Consider the following 16,552-nt stretch of genomic DNA (forward strand, 5'->3'; position numbering starts at 1 on the left):
TTCGCTAAATCGTAGCTTATCACAGAGTAATCCGCACCGGTATCGATTAAAGCCATGAGCTCTTGCTCGTCAATTACCAACGGCAAGTCTCAAGTTATCTTCTCAGTCATCATCATCATCATCAGCCCGACTACGTCCACTGCAGGACAAAGACCTCTCCCATGTTCCGCCAGTTAACCCGGTCCTGTGCTTGCTGCTGCCAATTTATACCCGCAAACTTCTTAATCTCATCTGCCCACCTAACCTTCTACCTCCCCCTAACCCGCTTGTTTTCTCTGGGAATCCAGTTAGTTACCCTTAACGACCAGCGATTATCCTGCCTACGCGCTACATGCCCGGCCCATGTCCATTTCTTCTTCTTGATTTCAGCTATGATATCCTTAACCCCCGTTTGTTCCCTAATCCACTCTGCTCTCTTCTTGTCTCTTAAGGTTACACCTACCATTTTTCTTTCCATTGCTCGCTGCGTCGTCCTCAATGTAAGCTGAACCCTCTTTGTAAGTCTCCAGGTTTCTGCTCCGTAGCTAAGTACCGGCAAGATACAGCTGTTATATACCTTCCTCTTAAGGGATAGTGGGAATCTACCTGTCATAATTTGAGAGTGCTTGCCAAATGTGCTCCACCCCATTCTTATTCTTCTAGTTACTTCAATCTCGTGGCTCGGCTCCGCGGTTATTACCTGCCCTAAGTAGACATAGTCTTTTACAACTTGAAGTGCACTATTACCTATCACGAAGCGCTGCTCTTTTCCGAGGTTGTTGTACATTACTTTCGTTTTCTGCAGATTGATTTTAAGACCCACCTTTCTGCTCTCCTTGTCTAACTCCGTAATCATGAGTTGCAGTTCGCCCCTGAGTTACTCAGCAATGCAATGTCATCGGCAAAGCGCAGGTTACTAAGGTACTTTCCATTGACTCTTATCCCTAACTGTTCCCATTCTAGGCTTCTGAAAACCTCCTGTAAGCACGCGGTAAATAGCATTGGGGAGATTGTGTCCCTCTGCCTTACACCCTTCTTGATTGGTATTCTGTTGCTTTCTCTATGAAGCAACACTCTTCTCAGTACTGCGCTTCTTTACCTGGAGACAGTCGTCGTCGTCGTCACGCTGGTGTCGCAATGGAGGATCCTCGTATTTCGAATCACCAGCGGCCTCGCTTCCACAGGTCGCCCACTTTAGTTTCCCGGGTTTGGACTAAGCGAACGATGCCGTTTGGAAAGGAACGTGGGCTTGGCGAGCGCTGACGTAGAGGGGATGGTGACCGCGGTTGATGATGACGAGGCAGGTCGAAGCTCTGACATGAGCACAGGTATTCCTCGATGTCTGACGGCCTTTCGCCGTTTCGCGGACACGGTGCGTTGACGGCGAATCCTCGAAGACCAGCTTGACGATATCAGCGAAACCGGTACAGATGGCCAGCCTCTTCACAGTGGAAGCACAGGGGCCTACGTTCCGCATCTCGCAATGCATTGCTTTTACGAGGTCTTCTCTCTGTCGAAAGAGGTGCGCTGTGAGTTGCCTCTATAATATGGCGCGGGCTACGTATTGTCGGTGCATAAGTACCAGGTGTCTCGATAGGCGCACAGTGGACAGCAGGCCGCCTGAGCACATCAGAATAAGTTACCGTGCGTCGTGTCGGTGGTGCATCCCTCTGCGGCTCCCGTATGGCCTGCCGAATTTCTTCTCAGACAACATCCGCAATAGGCAGTTCCGGTGAAGTGGGTGGCTGCAGCTTGCGTACTTCCTCCCTGACAACTGACCGGACGAGCTACCGCAGAGTGTCAAGATTATCGACAACGTTTGCCGAGAAGACCCCTGCTGATGTACAGGCTACATCATGATTGTATTACCGGGCTCTCTGCTGCAGCGTGGTTAAATCTGCCGAATGGATTGCTTCTAACAGTGTTCGCAGACGCTTGATATGCTCCTCGAATATAGCGGCGACTGGTCCGTTGGTGCACCGGCGTAAGCTGCACGGCTTGCGGATGGTCAGGGCTTGGACTTCGCTCTCTCGTGGGGTTTGGAATCATCTACCCAGCACCTCCACCAGAAAATGTAATGAATGTAGCAGCCTCACAACAAGGATGTTCTATTTACACGGTTTATTAGGGGCGAACTTGTGCCCAAAGTGAACGACGCACAGCAATCAAGAAGATCCGTAGGTCGGTAGTCCTCATGAGCCTCTGCCTCGAGCACCCTCGTTTTCGTCTTCTTCACGCGCGTTGGCTGTTCAGTGGAGTACCGGGCGCATGCAGGGCAGGCTCGTGCATTGCGGCTGGCTTTGTCGCTCGTAGTCGTGCCGTTAGCGTTTCTCTTGGTTCCCGACGTCCGCGTTACGCGGAGCAATGGTAATTTCCTGTGGCAATATCACCACCCATCTTGCTCTTTTGTGTATTTCACTTCCTAATTCTTCTTTCACACTATAGTGCGGTTTATGACATATAAAAAGTACAATTTTCGGAGCACTTGAATAACAATTAGTGAAGGTTTGTTTCTTTACAATGTGGAGGTCTGAAGGGATTACACAAAAATAAAGAAAAGCATATTATGTGTCGTTTTACAATTAAGTGTCTCTGTTCAATTTTACAAAAATAAGGCACATATACGAAGGTAGTGAAAGGAACCAACAAACAATTTTTATGCTTACTTTTTATTTATCACAATGAAAAGCTTGTCAGCCAAAGTGTCTAACTATGGAATGGCGAAGTGGGCAATGTCGTGAAGAATTTGTTTGAAATATTTTGATAGGGCAACATGAAGTTGTATACACACAGCACATATGCTGCAAACAGTGACATGAGCGTGAGAAAAATTCATTGTTTGTGTGCAGTGGTTTGCTGCGCATGCGTGTACCCAGTGCACTTGCGCCACATCTCATTAAGCTCTACTTGTTGCCTCCAAGGGAGCACCGCTTCACAACGTGCAACGCGTTTTGCCTCATAAGCAGCACAGGCTAAAGCGAGAATGAACAGTAATATGCATACTGTAATTTTGAGCACTTATCATGGTGCAAATGAAAGCATCAGACTAGGTATAGCAAAGTGAGCAACTCCAAAATGCAGCTTCAAGACTCTTATGATAGGCTGCATACTTACCAATTTTTGTGACTTCTGAATGCAATTGAAATATATAAATCCTAATCAAATTTCAAAAAGGATGCTGCTTCAATTTGTCACTTTAAATTATAGTGCCACAGGTCACGGGATCGAATCTCGGCTGCATTTTCGATGAAGTGCAAAATGCTGTAGGCTCATGTGCTCAGATTTGGGTGCACATTAAAGAACACCAGGTGGTCGAAATTTCCGGAGCACTCCACTACGATGTTTCTCATAATCATATGGTGGTTTTGGGATCTTAAACCCCACGTATTATTATTATTTTTATTAAATCATGGTCACCTGAATTTTTTCCACCAGGTTTAAGTTCAAAGCTCTAGCCAGTTCTCAATATCTTTAAACATTAAAACCAGTATTTTATTTGTGTAATATGAACAATAAACCTGAGGAACTTCAATATTTTTGTCCGTGAATTTTTCACACAGCGCACAGGATTTTACAGATATGGCTTTTCCACAAGACATGGTTGCAGATCTCGTCTGTACAAAGTATCGAATTTTGTAAAAAAAAAAAATGTCGTTCATGAGTACACTTTTAGGGAAAATAAGCGGGAGAAAAAAAAAAGCTTACTGCACAAACTACAAAGTTGCTTTTTTTGGGTCAGAAAAAGAAAGAATATTAAGAAAAAAAGGATTAAAAGTAAACTCTTTCGTTACCGCGTGAAAATGGTTATTTTTTATATGTCTCGGGAAGTTTGAAAAAGTACTAGCACGCATCGTAGCACACCAAATTTTCCACACTGAAGTGCTCTTTCCCAAAATATGTTGCGGAGCAACAAAACCATTTTGGAATGAAAAATGATGTGAAAAGTGTGCAATTTTTAGTTGCCAGCTTATAAACAGTGAAATAAGAAACACTATATATGCAAAAATATTAAAAAAAAATTTAGTATATACTGTCAAACATTGGCCATCTGTCATTGGCATTGTCATTGGCATTGGCGATTTGTAAAACCAACTGTTGAACCAACCGCGTCGTCACTGCCGAGGGAATGTCAGATTAGCCGCTGATGGGAATTCTCCGAGACCACGGTGACAACGACGGATCTTCAAAGGCTGACTCGTCACACGCTTCCGTATTGCGCCGCAGTGCGCGAGTTCGCAAGCTTGTAGCCTTCGCGATTACTCGATTAGCTCTGGCTACTACATGACGGCACATTAAATTCAATTCGATGAATGCGATAACAAAAAATTGCAATGCTATACGAAGTCTGGCAGCCAACTTTTTTGGATGTGATATCGCAGAACTCCTATAAAACGCTGGCGTGAGAAAATACGGCCGCTCCAGGCTCTTCGCGTTAAAAGCAGACTGATACTTGCCGAGATAGCACATGAGCCAGCGATCGTGACCCCCGTTAAAATCAAAGTTCATAGTTACAACTCGATTGCGACCTCCATCCTCCAGCGTTCTTTAATGCTCGTTCAACACGGGTAGTTTCGTTTCTGTTTGAGCATTCAATGGCACATCTAACATGCAGGGGATGTCATCTTATACGCCTTCCAGGTGATATGGATAAGCCAACTCATTTGATCTCTGCTTCAGCAGCGCGCCGAGCCCGTTTACCCGCTTGTGAAAGTTAGGATCTGCAGAGGCATGTTATCAATTTAGACTTGTTACGGAGCATGGTGGCGGCGGTGAAAACCCACTGAGAGTGTCTATATAAATGCTATCGTAATAATGATGCAGTTTTTTACTGCTAAATAAGTGTTTTAGGTTAGCTCTGCCTTCATTCCCTCTTTTAATTTGCGTGTTAATTTTCCGAATTTTCGTTCCAAACCAGCATATAACGAAATCCTCCATATAACGCATTTTCCAGGAATTTATCAATTTCGTCATAGTATACAGATTTAACTGTAGCACAGTGCAGCTGTAGTAAATCTATGCTACACCCACGCTATACAGCCAGCACTTGTTAAATAAGCCCTGCAACGTTTTTCCAAGTAACCATCAAATAGCTTCCTTAATGTAGTTTATTGTCTCACCAATCAACGACCGCAAACATTTTTTAAATCCATCAAATATGAGCGCAGTTAGAGATTTATCACACGCCCCAGTTGCTTTTCTCTTCTCTTGTCCTAACGAGCACGTTTAAATTTAAACAGGGAGGAATGGCACGAGGGAAAGAAATTACGTCATGTGCTTCTCATGACCTTGAGTACTTTTCTTCCTCTGAAAGGTCCGCTAGCCTCCAGTGAGATTGCAATCATGCGCGCGGGCACATGTTGTCTCTTCACGGTGGGCACAGTAATACGCAGCCAGCAAATAAAATCAGTCGATGGCCATGAATTTGGCTATATGGCATGTTTATTTGGGTATATGACATCATTTGTAGACAGAAGATAATGATTTCTAGCTGACTTTAATAATTAATTCTAAATTGCAGACCACATGTTATACTATAATGTTTGGTTTGTATGTTTTCAGGAGCGTTCTACAGCCTAATAGAAGCATCTTCACAGAAGAGACTTCTGTAATGTTTGTCGTCATTAAGCAAAAAAAAAAAAATTGAACCTTGAAAGTACAGTGATATGCACCGATTCATTTGGAAAAATGAATCGGTGCATATCAACTGGAAAAAAAATCTTTTTTTTTTTTGCCTCACTATTCTCACTCTTGCGCACAATCTACATGTTCAAATAACACGTCGCAATGTGCTGGGTGCCAGGGCCCCGCAAAATTCTAAAAAAAATGTGTTGGTGGACAAGCTAACTGCATCCGTCCACAAAAATACTGCCTATACATCCATACCTGTCCCTTCACCATGGGTCAGAAAACTCACTCTTGAGTTCACTCACTCGGACTCAGATTGAGCCGTGAGTCTCAGTGTGTCTGGATGAGTAATATTTTTGTGAATTTGAGTCCGAGGGAATCCGGTGGAAGAAAGATTTTTGTGAGTGTGAGTCTAAGTGAGTCTGGCTCACAAAATTTTTGGCGAGTCTGAGTGAGTTCAAAAGGCACGATATATTTATTGAGGGAACCTGAGTCAGTTCCACTTGTTTTTGCCGACCTATGCCCATCACTAGACCTAAAGCCCTTCCTGAAACGAAACCTCAGGGATTATTGGCAGAGCTCATTGGATGGGCACACACAGAATAAACTACACGTCAAGCCCAGTCTTGGTTATCGACCGCCAGTATCGAAGTCGCGTTACACAGAAGTAACACATACTAGGTGATGAATAGGACATACATAGAGCACACATGCACACGTTTGGTCCGGTGGTGATCTGCCTAGGTTCGAGAAAAGCGAACCACTTACTGTGCTTCACATTTGAGTTCAATGTAAAGAATTAGACACTATTAGAAGAAAACATTTTCTATTTCCCTGTCACCAGCAAATACTTTTTCATATATCTATGTTCGAAGGTAGGGAACTGTATTCTAAATGTCAGTCAATGTTTGCATTTTTAAAAGATGTGTGTAGCTTTCAAGTCATTTACTCAGGAAATCTGTAGCATGACCTCTGAACAGAGGTTACTAGTGTGGCAGCGACAACAGAGAAAGCAACTGCGTCGTGGTCCTTGGGCCCAAGGGCTGTCGATGAGGCATACCTGCACACACCTTATTATCACGACCACTTGGCATTCGTTCTCACTATGCACATTTCACGCCACTCTCATTGTTTGACTACTTTATGTGTTTTACCTGCCTTAACATATAGAATGATGGGCCCTTATACAGTCACTTTCAGCATTAATCACATCCCATATCTTGTCCTGGTGCTATTTGACTATTAATAAAAAATATATATTGTCACGGCTAAAGGTCGGGCAAGAAGACAGAGGACGACGAAGTGATGAGCGTGGACGGTTCCTCCGAGAAAGACGACGTCGAAGCGGCTGATTTTTTGTTCTGTTAATACAGACCTCGTTTTTCCTGGTTGCACCGTCTTCCTGTATCCTGTTATTTTCACCTCGCGACATTGGTGGAGGTGCTGGACTTCTCCAACTGATGCTTGCGACACCTCTGCGTCCTGGTACTTCGAGTCCGCCACCGCAACCCGTTCCTGGAGTGGATACTCCCGTCCACCGCTACAGTCGCCGACAGCGAGGCCTTAGTCCCGAAGCAGTCCTGCTCGAACTTCTCCAGCAACACACCGTGCCTGGAGAAATGGCTACTGGAGGGCCTTCTCAGCTTACTGTTGATCAGCCTCTAATACCCGAGACCTTCCACGGTGAGGTTTATAAAGACGTTGAGGACTGGTTAGACCAGTATGAGCGAGTTGCCAAGGCCAACCGCTGGCCCACTGAACAAAAGCTTTCGCGCGTCTACCTTTCTTTGGCAGACAGCGCTCGTACGTGGTACGAGAACCACGAGTCAACGCTGTCTTCGTGGGATGAATTTCGGCAGCGAATTCTCGGGACATTCAAAACACCGACCGCCGTGATTCTGCTCTGCAGCTCATCGAGGCACGCATACAGAAACTAAACGAGAGCGTCGCCATGTTTACGGAAGACATGGCCCGCCTATTTCAGCGGGCTGATCCCGAGATGCCTGAAGGTAAAAGCTGCGACATTTGATGAGGGGTGTCAAAGAAGAGCTGTTTGGAGGTCGCCTATGCAACCCGCCAACAAGCGTAGCGGAACTTTTTAAAGAGGCTACGACAATCGAGCGAGCACTGCAGCAACGGCGCCGATACCATGACCAACCAAACAACACATCTGCCAGCCTCTCTGCTTTGACTGCCGGCAATCAGTGTTCTCTGCGTGAGCTCATTTGTGAAGTCGTTCGGGAGGAGATCCAAAACCTCCTTGTGACTCCGCAAGAAAATACCATGGCTCGCGTTGCAGAAGTTGTGCGGCAAGAACTCCGCCAAGCATTTTCGTTGCCCGAATCGCTCTCAGACCAACGGTCTGTAAGCTACGCATCACCCGTCCGTCAACCCACTCCAGTGACGTACAACTCGTCACCACTGGCTTATCGCGATGTCAGCCAAGGGCCTCAAAACGAGCTGTGGGCCCCAGCTTCCAATCCGCTGCAGCCGTATCCACAGTCTAACGTGCCTATGCAAACGTCGCCGATGTACATTCCACCGACATCTGCATCTTGGTCGCAAAGGATGCCCACCAGTCGACCATTCATGCGTAAGACGGACTTGTGGCGCACCGTCGACCGTCGACCACTTTGCTTCCATTGCGGAGAAGCTGGCCATATTTTCCTCAATTGCCCGTACCGTGACCTTAGACATCAAAACTTTCTACAAACCTCCTCTCGTGCTTATTTCGATAACCGCCGTGACAACAGGGCAGGTCCGCAAGCACAGCAACCCGATGTGCCGTATCATCGACCCCGCTCTCCTTCACCTGCACCTAACTCGCCCCAGCAGCGCAGTTACGCCGAGGTGGCCCGGGGCAGATCTCCTAGCCTTCGTCGGGGAAACTAACAGCAGCGACCTTTGGGGGGAAGGTTGCCGCCCATCGAGATGCTATCACACCCCCAACATCTTCTGTACGACGCCATACAACGAATGACACCACGAATCGTACGACGGACAATATCAAGGATGATACGACGTCACCGACATCAACGGAAATCGTAAGCGCCGCTGTAGACATTTGTATAGACGGACGCCCAGTAACAGCGCTGGTAGATACTTGTGCGGACTTCTCTATTATCAGCCGTAAACTCGCCGACCGCCTCAAGAAAGTCGGAACAGTATGGACGGGCCCGAACATAAGAACCGCAGGGGGTCAATTGGTGACGTCGATGGGCAAATGTACCGCTCGAATTAATATCCGCAGTTGAGATTTCGTCGCTACTTTCATAATTTTACCGGAGTGCTGCAAAGACCTGATTTTGGGCATGGATTTCCTGCATGAATATGGCGCCGTTATCAACATTCCTGAGAGATCGGTTACATTTTGGATGGCCCCAGATCAAGTTTCGAATGGGCCCTGTACAGACCAGCAACATAAACCTTTGCGCGTCTTCGACGACGACGTGACCATCCCACCGCGGCCGAGTGCACTCGTGGCTGTGACATGTGACACATCGAGCGATTCTGAAAACATCACCGAGCAAATTCCAAGACTGCTATTCAGCCATGGTTTATCTATCGCAAGAGGCGTTGTGAGCATAAAATGCAGGCACACGCACGTCCTTGTTACGAACTTCAGTTCTGAACGCCGACATCTAACAAGGGGCATAGTAGTGCGTACATGGAAGAGCTCGCGGAGATGACAGACTGCCTAACTCTTGAAAAAGATAATTCAACTGATCTGCCTCGCACACCTCTACCTGTTGATATTGCCCCAAGTTTGCTGCCGGTGCAGAAGCAAAGTATCATGCAGCTTATTAACAAGTTTGAAGATTGTTTCTCTTCGACGTCCAGGGTCTGTCAAACGCCACTGACGAAGCATCGAATTATAACGGACATGACCAGACCCATCAGGCAAAACTTGTACAGGGTAGCTCTGCGAGAACGTGAAGCCATCGAAGACTAGGTGCGACAGATGCTTCAAGACGACGTTATTCAGCCGTCGAAAAGCCCTTGTGCTTCGCCGGTTGTATTAGTGAAGAAAAAGACGGCACCTTACGTTTCTGCGTGGATTACCGCAAGCTGAATCAAGTGACAAAAAAAGACGTCTACCCACTTCCACGTATCGACAATTCACTCGATCGACTATGGCATGCGCGTTATTTCTTGTCGATAGATCTAAGGAGTGAGTATTGGCTGATAGAAGTCGATGAAGGAGACCGGGAGAAAACAGCTTTCGTGACACCTGATGGCCTTCTTGAATTTAAGGTACTTCCATTCGGCTTGTGCTCATCACCGGCAACGTTTCAGCGGCTAATAGACACCGTACTATCAGGCCTCAAGTGGCAGACGTGCTTAGTGTATTTAGATGACGTCATCGTATTTTCTGCCACATTCAACGAGCACGTCAGGCGACTGCACTCAGTATTTAAAGCTATCCGTTCCGCCGGACTAACATTTAAGCCGGAAAAATGCCACTTCGGCTTCGAAGAGCTCTTGTTCCGGGGGCATCTTGTCTGTAGTGAAGGTGTGTGGCCTGACCCTGAAAAAATAGCTGCCGTTCCGAATTTTCCAGTGCCAACTGACAAAAAGGCGGTCAGACGGTTTTTAGGACTGTGTGCGTACTACCGACGCTTCATTGGGAACTTCTCGCGCATTGCCTCGCCATTGACCCGCCTTACCAGAGAAGACGTCGCATTCGTATGGAAGGAAGAAAAGCAAAAATCATTCGACGAACTGCGGCAACGCCTTCAGAAGCCACCAGTCCTCGCACACTTTCATGACAACGCCCCGACAATAGTGCACACCGATGCTAGCAATGTCGGCTTAGAAGCTATACTCATGCAGTGGCACGATGGTGCCGAAAGAGTAATTGCTTACGCGAGCAGAACTCTTTCAAGTGCGGAAGAAAATTATTCCACCACAGAAAAAGAGTGCCTTGCGGTGGTGTGGGCGGTTATAAAATTCCGCCCATATCTGTATGGTCGTCTTTTTAATGTTTTCAGCGACCATCACTCCCTCTGCTGGCTGACGAATTTAAAAGACCCTTTAGGACAGTTAGCGCGCTGGAGCCTGAAGCTTCAAGAATTTGACATGACGGGGGTCTACAGATCGGGGAAGCGACACTCAGACGCTGATTGCCTTTCTCGTGCGCCATACGAACCTGCGACGGCAGAAGATAACGATACAGCCTTTGTCGGAGATGTAAGTACGACAACTGTTGCACAGCTGCAACGAGACGACCCCGAACTAGAACCCATAATACGTTTTTTAAAGGGTCGCACTTCAGCTGTACCTAGACTGTCTGCGAGAGGGCTTTCATCGTTTTGCTTGCGCAACGTTGTCCTGTATAAGATGAACTTCACGCCACATGGAAATGACTACTTACTCGTCGTCCCAACATCTCTAAGGAGCGAAGTATTACAGGCATGCCACTATGAACCAACATCCGGCCACTTAGGCTACATGCGTGCGTTGTGCTGAGTGAGGCAGAAATACTATTGGCCAAGACTGACAGTGACCATTCAACACTATGTTTGGACGTGCCTTGATTGCCAGCGCAGAAAAGTCCCACCTGTTAAACCAGCAGGCCTCCTGTATCCTATTGACATGTCTGTTACTCCATTCGCTCAAGTCGGAATGGATCTTTTGGTCTCATTTGCAACCTCATCGGCAGGTCGCAGATGGATTATAGTAGTCACCGACTACCTCACTCGTTACGCCGAAACCAAGGCTCTGGAGAGGGACACAGCAAGTGAAGCAGCGCGATTTTTCGTGGAGAATGTGGTGCGGAGGCATGGCGGTCCGTTAGTAGTAATAACTGACAGGGGAACTGCAGTCGCAGCCGAACTATTACAGACAGTTTTAAGACCTAATGGCACATCCCACTGGCGAACAACGGCGTATCATCCGCAAGCGAATGGTCTTACGGAGCGTCTCAACAAGACACTTGCGGATATGCTCTGCATGTACGTCGACGTGGAGCATAAGAACTGGGACGAGATCTTGCCATATGTCACGTTCACCTACAACATGGCTCATCAAGAAACAACGAGAACAATGCCATTCTGCCTTCTTCATGATCGTGAAGTCACCACTGTGCTGGATGCTATGTTCCTGCTTGAGTGCGAAGATGCCGAAACGGATGCTGATTATATCACTCAGCTTGCCGAAGAAGCCTGACAACTTGCACGCCTACGTATTAGTCGCCAGCAGGACTACGATTCAATACGGTACAACCTTTGTCACCAAACTGTCTCCTACGAGCCAGGAGAGAAAGTTTGGATATGGACTCCTATTTGGTGCCGTGGCCTCTCAGAAAAACTGTTAAGACAGTACTTCGGTCCCTATAAAGTTCTACGGCGTCTCAGTGACATTATTATGAGGTTGTTCCAGATACTGCGCACTCCTCAATGCGTCGAAGTATGCTCCAGAAGTAGTGCACGTGGTACGGATGAAGCCTTATTTCTCCTAATGAACTCATGCGTTTCCAACGACTACAAACCACTTTGATTATAAAGCATCAGGACGATGCTTTCTTTAATGGGAGGCTAATGTCACGGCTAAAGGTCGGGCAAGAAGACAGAGGACGACGAAGTGATGAGCGTGGACAGCACCCACCGTTTCTCCGAGGAAGACGATGTCGAAGCGGCTGTTTTTTTGTTCTGTTAATACAGACCTCGTTTTTCCTGGTCGCACCGTCGTCCTGTATCCTGTTATTCTCACCTCGCGACTATCTATATATATATTGTTACGCACAAGGGGATAGCCGTCGTGGTAGCTCAGTGGTAGAGCATCGAACGCGTCATTCCAAGGTCGCAGGTTCGGTTCCTGCCCACGGCAAGTTATATTTTCACCCACTTTTCTTTCTTGACATTCACATTACAATTCAGTCTAATAACTTCCTCTATACTTTCCTTGGCATTATTGTCTGCTAGATCTTATATAATTATATATATCGTCATTGGCTACCAATTAGCACCATTTTCTGACCATGCTGAAAAAGTGTCGCAGGGCCTCTTTGTGGTAGAAGCCTTGTATGGCTCATGCCTCAGCAAATCTGGCAGTGTGAAATAGGGGTACCAAAAATCAGGTGGTCTAATTTCAGAAATAGGGAACCCTAACTGAGTTGCGCAAACCTTAAAAATGAGGGGTTGGGAGTAGCTAAAGTTGATGATTGATTTGTGGGGTTTAACGTCCCAAAACCACCATATGATTATGAGAGACACGTACCTAAAGTTATAAAGGCATTTAAATTGATTAGAAATACTAGTGCATAGGATAAGAGAATAAGAATTAAAGGGAAAGGTAAATTGGATGTGGAATATATATAGTTAATAGTAAATCAAATGTGAAATAAAGTAGTAAGCACATGCAAGTTTGAAACATGAATGAACAGTCAATGAAATGTTAAAGTGGAATAAAGGGAATCATGTGTTAAAGAGATAAAAATGATTGAAATCTTAACACCTCGGAGACCAAACCTCAGCTTGTTGACCCTGTCAACCCATATTGTCTAAGCAACAAAGAGAGAACAAGTAGTATGAAGTAATAACGCAATGAACTGAGAACTGAGTGTTTCATAAGCGTGTATGCTTTTATCTGTGTTCTCCTTCACATTAAATTATGTAGCTGAAATATTTTTAATATACAGATGAATCAAAATAAATTATGCACTTTCTTTGTATAGGAGAGCTTTCCCATTGTCGAATTTTTACACACATTCTCAAGCCACAATTTAAAAATTATCAGGCAGATGATAGTGTTGAATTAGGCTGATAGCTTGCACTATGCATTGACATAGTTGTGCGTTTCTTCAAGTTGTGCATGGGCAGAGAGAACTGCAGTTTTTTTATTTATTCCAAGTTACACTTGAGTAAGATCATGATGGGGAATATTCCACCCACTTCTCTATAGTTGTACCAAAGAAAAGAAAGTACTAGTTTAAATTAATTTTGGTAAAGCTACTGTTGAATAGCAGCGTAGCTTCCAATTGCCTTTTTGCACACATAGAGCAGGTGGGAAGTATGTTTTCCACTGCCCGTTGAAGTACTAAGAACCCTGTGGAGCTGGAAGTTGTGCTTATGAGCTTTTTGGTCAGGGTGGCTCCTACATTAGCTGTCATCTCCAAGTGGAACTCAGTCATATTTACTGCTGGGTGTCACATGTCCATACTGTGCTGTACCCCGGTGGAAGCAGATCTGTAACATTTAATATGGATGTATCTCGGAATGCTCCCATCGCCTATGGTGAGGTGGCCTCTGCTACAGTGTCCCGAGCAGCTATGATTATTGGGCACATGATAATGAATTCCACAAAACGTTGCTCTAGTTCATGCATTATGCAGGACTCAACAGTACACATGCAATACACATATACACAGAGTATTAAGCCTTAAGGACAAGTCTATATTGCAATTAACAAAACTAGGAAGGGATAGGGCAGTGGCACATTGTGGCACATTGTACACCCACTCAGGCCCTGATGAAAGTGGCTGAGCCTTATCTGGTGTGAAAAGCCTGAAGCTAAACCCTGATCGAAACTGTAAAAACTTTGGGTCAACACATCACAAAAAATATTGAGTATGTCTGTTTGCAGCATAAACAAGAGTCTTGTGCATCCCTTGTATTTTATTATTGTTTAATTTATTGTAGGACTCACTGGAAACCCACTGGCACCAGAGCTCTTCAACTTGTACAACGAACAAAACGGTGTATCAAGGCTCTTGACATACCTGTTGGATAACCTTGTAGGTAAGTCCTTCTTTTCCTTTGTCATTTCATTCTAGCACTCACTCACTGCCAGGAACTGATGCTGCTTAGGAGGGTGCAGGCTAAAGGTAATCTGCTTTTCATGGTTGGCATTTTTTCAGCAACTCGCAGAGGCACTGCGAAACATTGGGAACACAGCTAGTGCAATTCATACAAACAGTATAAATTATATTTTATCAGATAGTAGAGATTAAACTGCTTGTTGGCATCATATTTTAAGTTATCGTGTGCCTGATATAAACGTTCGAAAAAGAGCACTTTAAGCCTTTGAGAGATCAATCTTTTTTTATTTTTTTATTGCTGTTTGAAATTTTGTTGGCAAATCTGTTTCGAAAAAAAGGTGCATTATTTAGGATGATAATAAACTGACAACGTTGTGTTGTTACCTATTAAAAAATTCTAAAGGAAGCTTATGCAACTCCAAAAAAAAAAAAAGATATGTGTAATAGCTACTTGACTTCCTTGCTACAGAGTAACTGGCACATTCTACTGTAGCATTAGTGAACCAAGTAGGTGAGCATACTAAAGGAAAAAAAAATTTATGGTTGTGCATTTATCTGAAAAGCAAAACAAGTAAAAAAACCTCTAATAATCCTTTGTTTTGTCACCAACAAAACGGAGTCTGTTTTTGTAAATCCCCAAAACAGGAAGTTTAGCCATTGTGGCATCATTTGTATAAGTCAGTGCCTGCACGGAAGCAGGTGTAATCGTGCCCTGGTGAGCAATAAAGAAGAGGGTCACGAGTGGTCACCCTTTGTGAACTTTGAAACCAGACAGCCATCAGTTTTATAGGCACATGATTTGGAAACCACTTGACGGATGAAATCGAAACTTGCCCCTGCGTGATTGCGTGCAATCGTATGCTCAAGCTATAAGCACCACACTGCTGTAGTAAAGCATTTAAAAATGAAGGCACCAGAGAAAAATTACATGTACTCCCACGGTGTGGCAGGACAGGCCAAGCAAAAAAAAAGAATAATGGTAAAAAAAAAAGCTGCACTTTTTTAACATAAAAGTGATGACATACATGCACGTCTTTGTCCTTTTTAAACGTGTTTGCAGGGGGTTTACTGCATTTCATTTACCCTAAAAGGTTCGAGGAAGATAAGAGTTGAATATTATTTTTTTAAAATCAATTTTTATTGTGTGATTGAAAAGTTAGGCTTCAACCCTCCAATTTCATATCAGGAAAAAGCCATTTCTTATACTGGAGAACCGCTGAAAATTATAAAACATGGTACCAATATGGGCTGTATTTTTCTATTCTTGCTTGACTACTAAACCTCCCAGCCACAAGTTGTGGCAACGTAGTGAGCTTTCCTGCCGCAACTACAACTGTGCATTATACCAGCATGAGTTAGGACCAACTCATTCTCCACTTTTCACCAGTGCTGAGGCAAACACCATGCTTTCTTTGAAACACTTCTGTGTAGCCATGTTTTGGGCAAACCGAAAAATATGACCAAGTCTCTCAGTGGGAAGATTTTGTTGCTATTTTAGGTCATATGCTGTGGTCGTGGCAGCCACTTCTGTAGCCCCCCGCGGTTGTGTAGTGGCTAAGGTACTCGGCTGCTGATTCACAGGTTGTGAGATCGAAGCCCGGCTGCGGCATTTCCGATGGAGGCGGAAATGCTGTAGGCCCGTGTGCTCAGATTTAGGTGCAGGTTAAAGAACCCCAGGTGGTCGAAATTTCCGGAGCCCTCCACTACGGCATCTCTCATAATCATATGATGGTTTTGGGATGTTAAACCCCACAAATCAATCAATCAGCCACTCCTGTAGCCATACTGTGGTTCAATAAAGGCCACAATATCTCTGAAGCTATTTTGCAGAAGTTTGGTATCTTTCCAGCTTTCGAGTTGATAGCTCTGAGCAACTAAAAAAGGCTATAATGTTTTACAGAAGTTTGGTATACTTCTAGCTTTGGAGTTTATAGCTCTGAGCAAGTGGAGAAGGCTATAGGAGCATTAAAAAGATTTCTTGTATGTGGAAAGCTCAAGATGAGTGCTGACAATGCAGCTTACCAAAGAAAGGCTGGTTAGTGTGAGAAGCTCACAAGGGTTCTGAAGGCACCACTTATGAAACAGGAAAATTTCATACTTCTTTTATAGTCCCTCAATAGCTTTTCTGGCCACGAAACTGCCCCTTCAAATTCATATAAAACTAATGCAGGCCGCTACGGGCGCCACAGT

General features: G+C 45.0%; 1 protein-coding gene across 6 annotated transcripts in view; it reads left to right on the forward strand.

The window, feature by feature from the left end:
- twin (CCR4-NOT transcription complex subunit 6-like twin) overlaps positions 1-16,552 on the forward strand; it is a 264,806-nt gene that overhangs the window by 31,145 nt on the left and 217,109 nt on the right. For all 6 annotated transcript variants that reach the window (XM_075878739.1, XM_075878738.1, XM_075878735.1 and 3 more), the window contains exon 4: positions 14,244-14,342. In XM_075878739.1, coding sequence (XP_075734854.1) covers positions 14,244-14,342 — 99 coding nt within the window. The remainder of the gene's footprint in view (positions 1-14,243; positions 14,343-16,552) is intronic.

This window comes from Rhipicephalus microplus, chromosome X (assembly GCF_043290135.1).
Source record: "Rhipicephalus microplus isolate Deutch F79 chromosome X, USDA_Rmic, whole genome shotgun sequence".
NCBI lineage: Eukaryota > Metazoa > Arthropoda > Arachnida > Ixodida > Ixodidae > Rhipicephalus > Rhipicephalus microplus.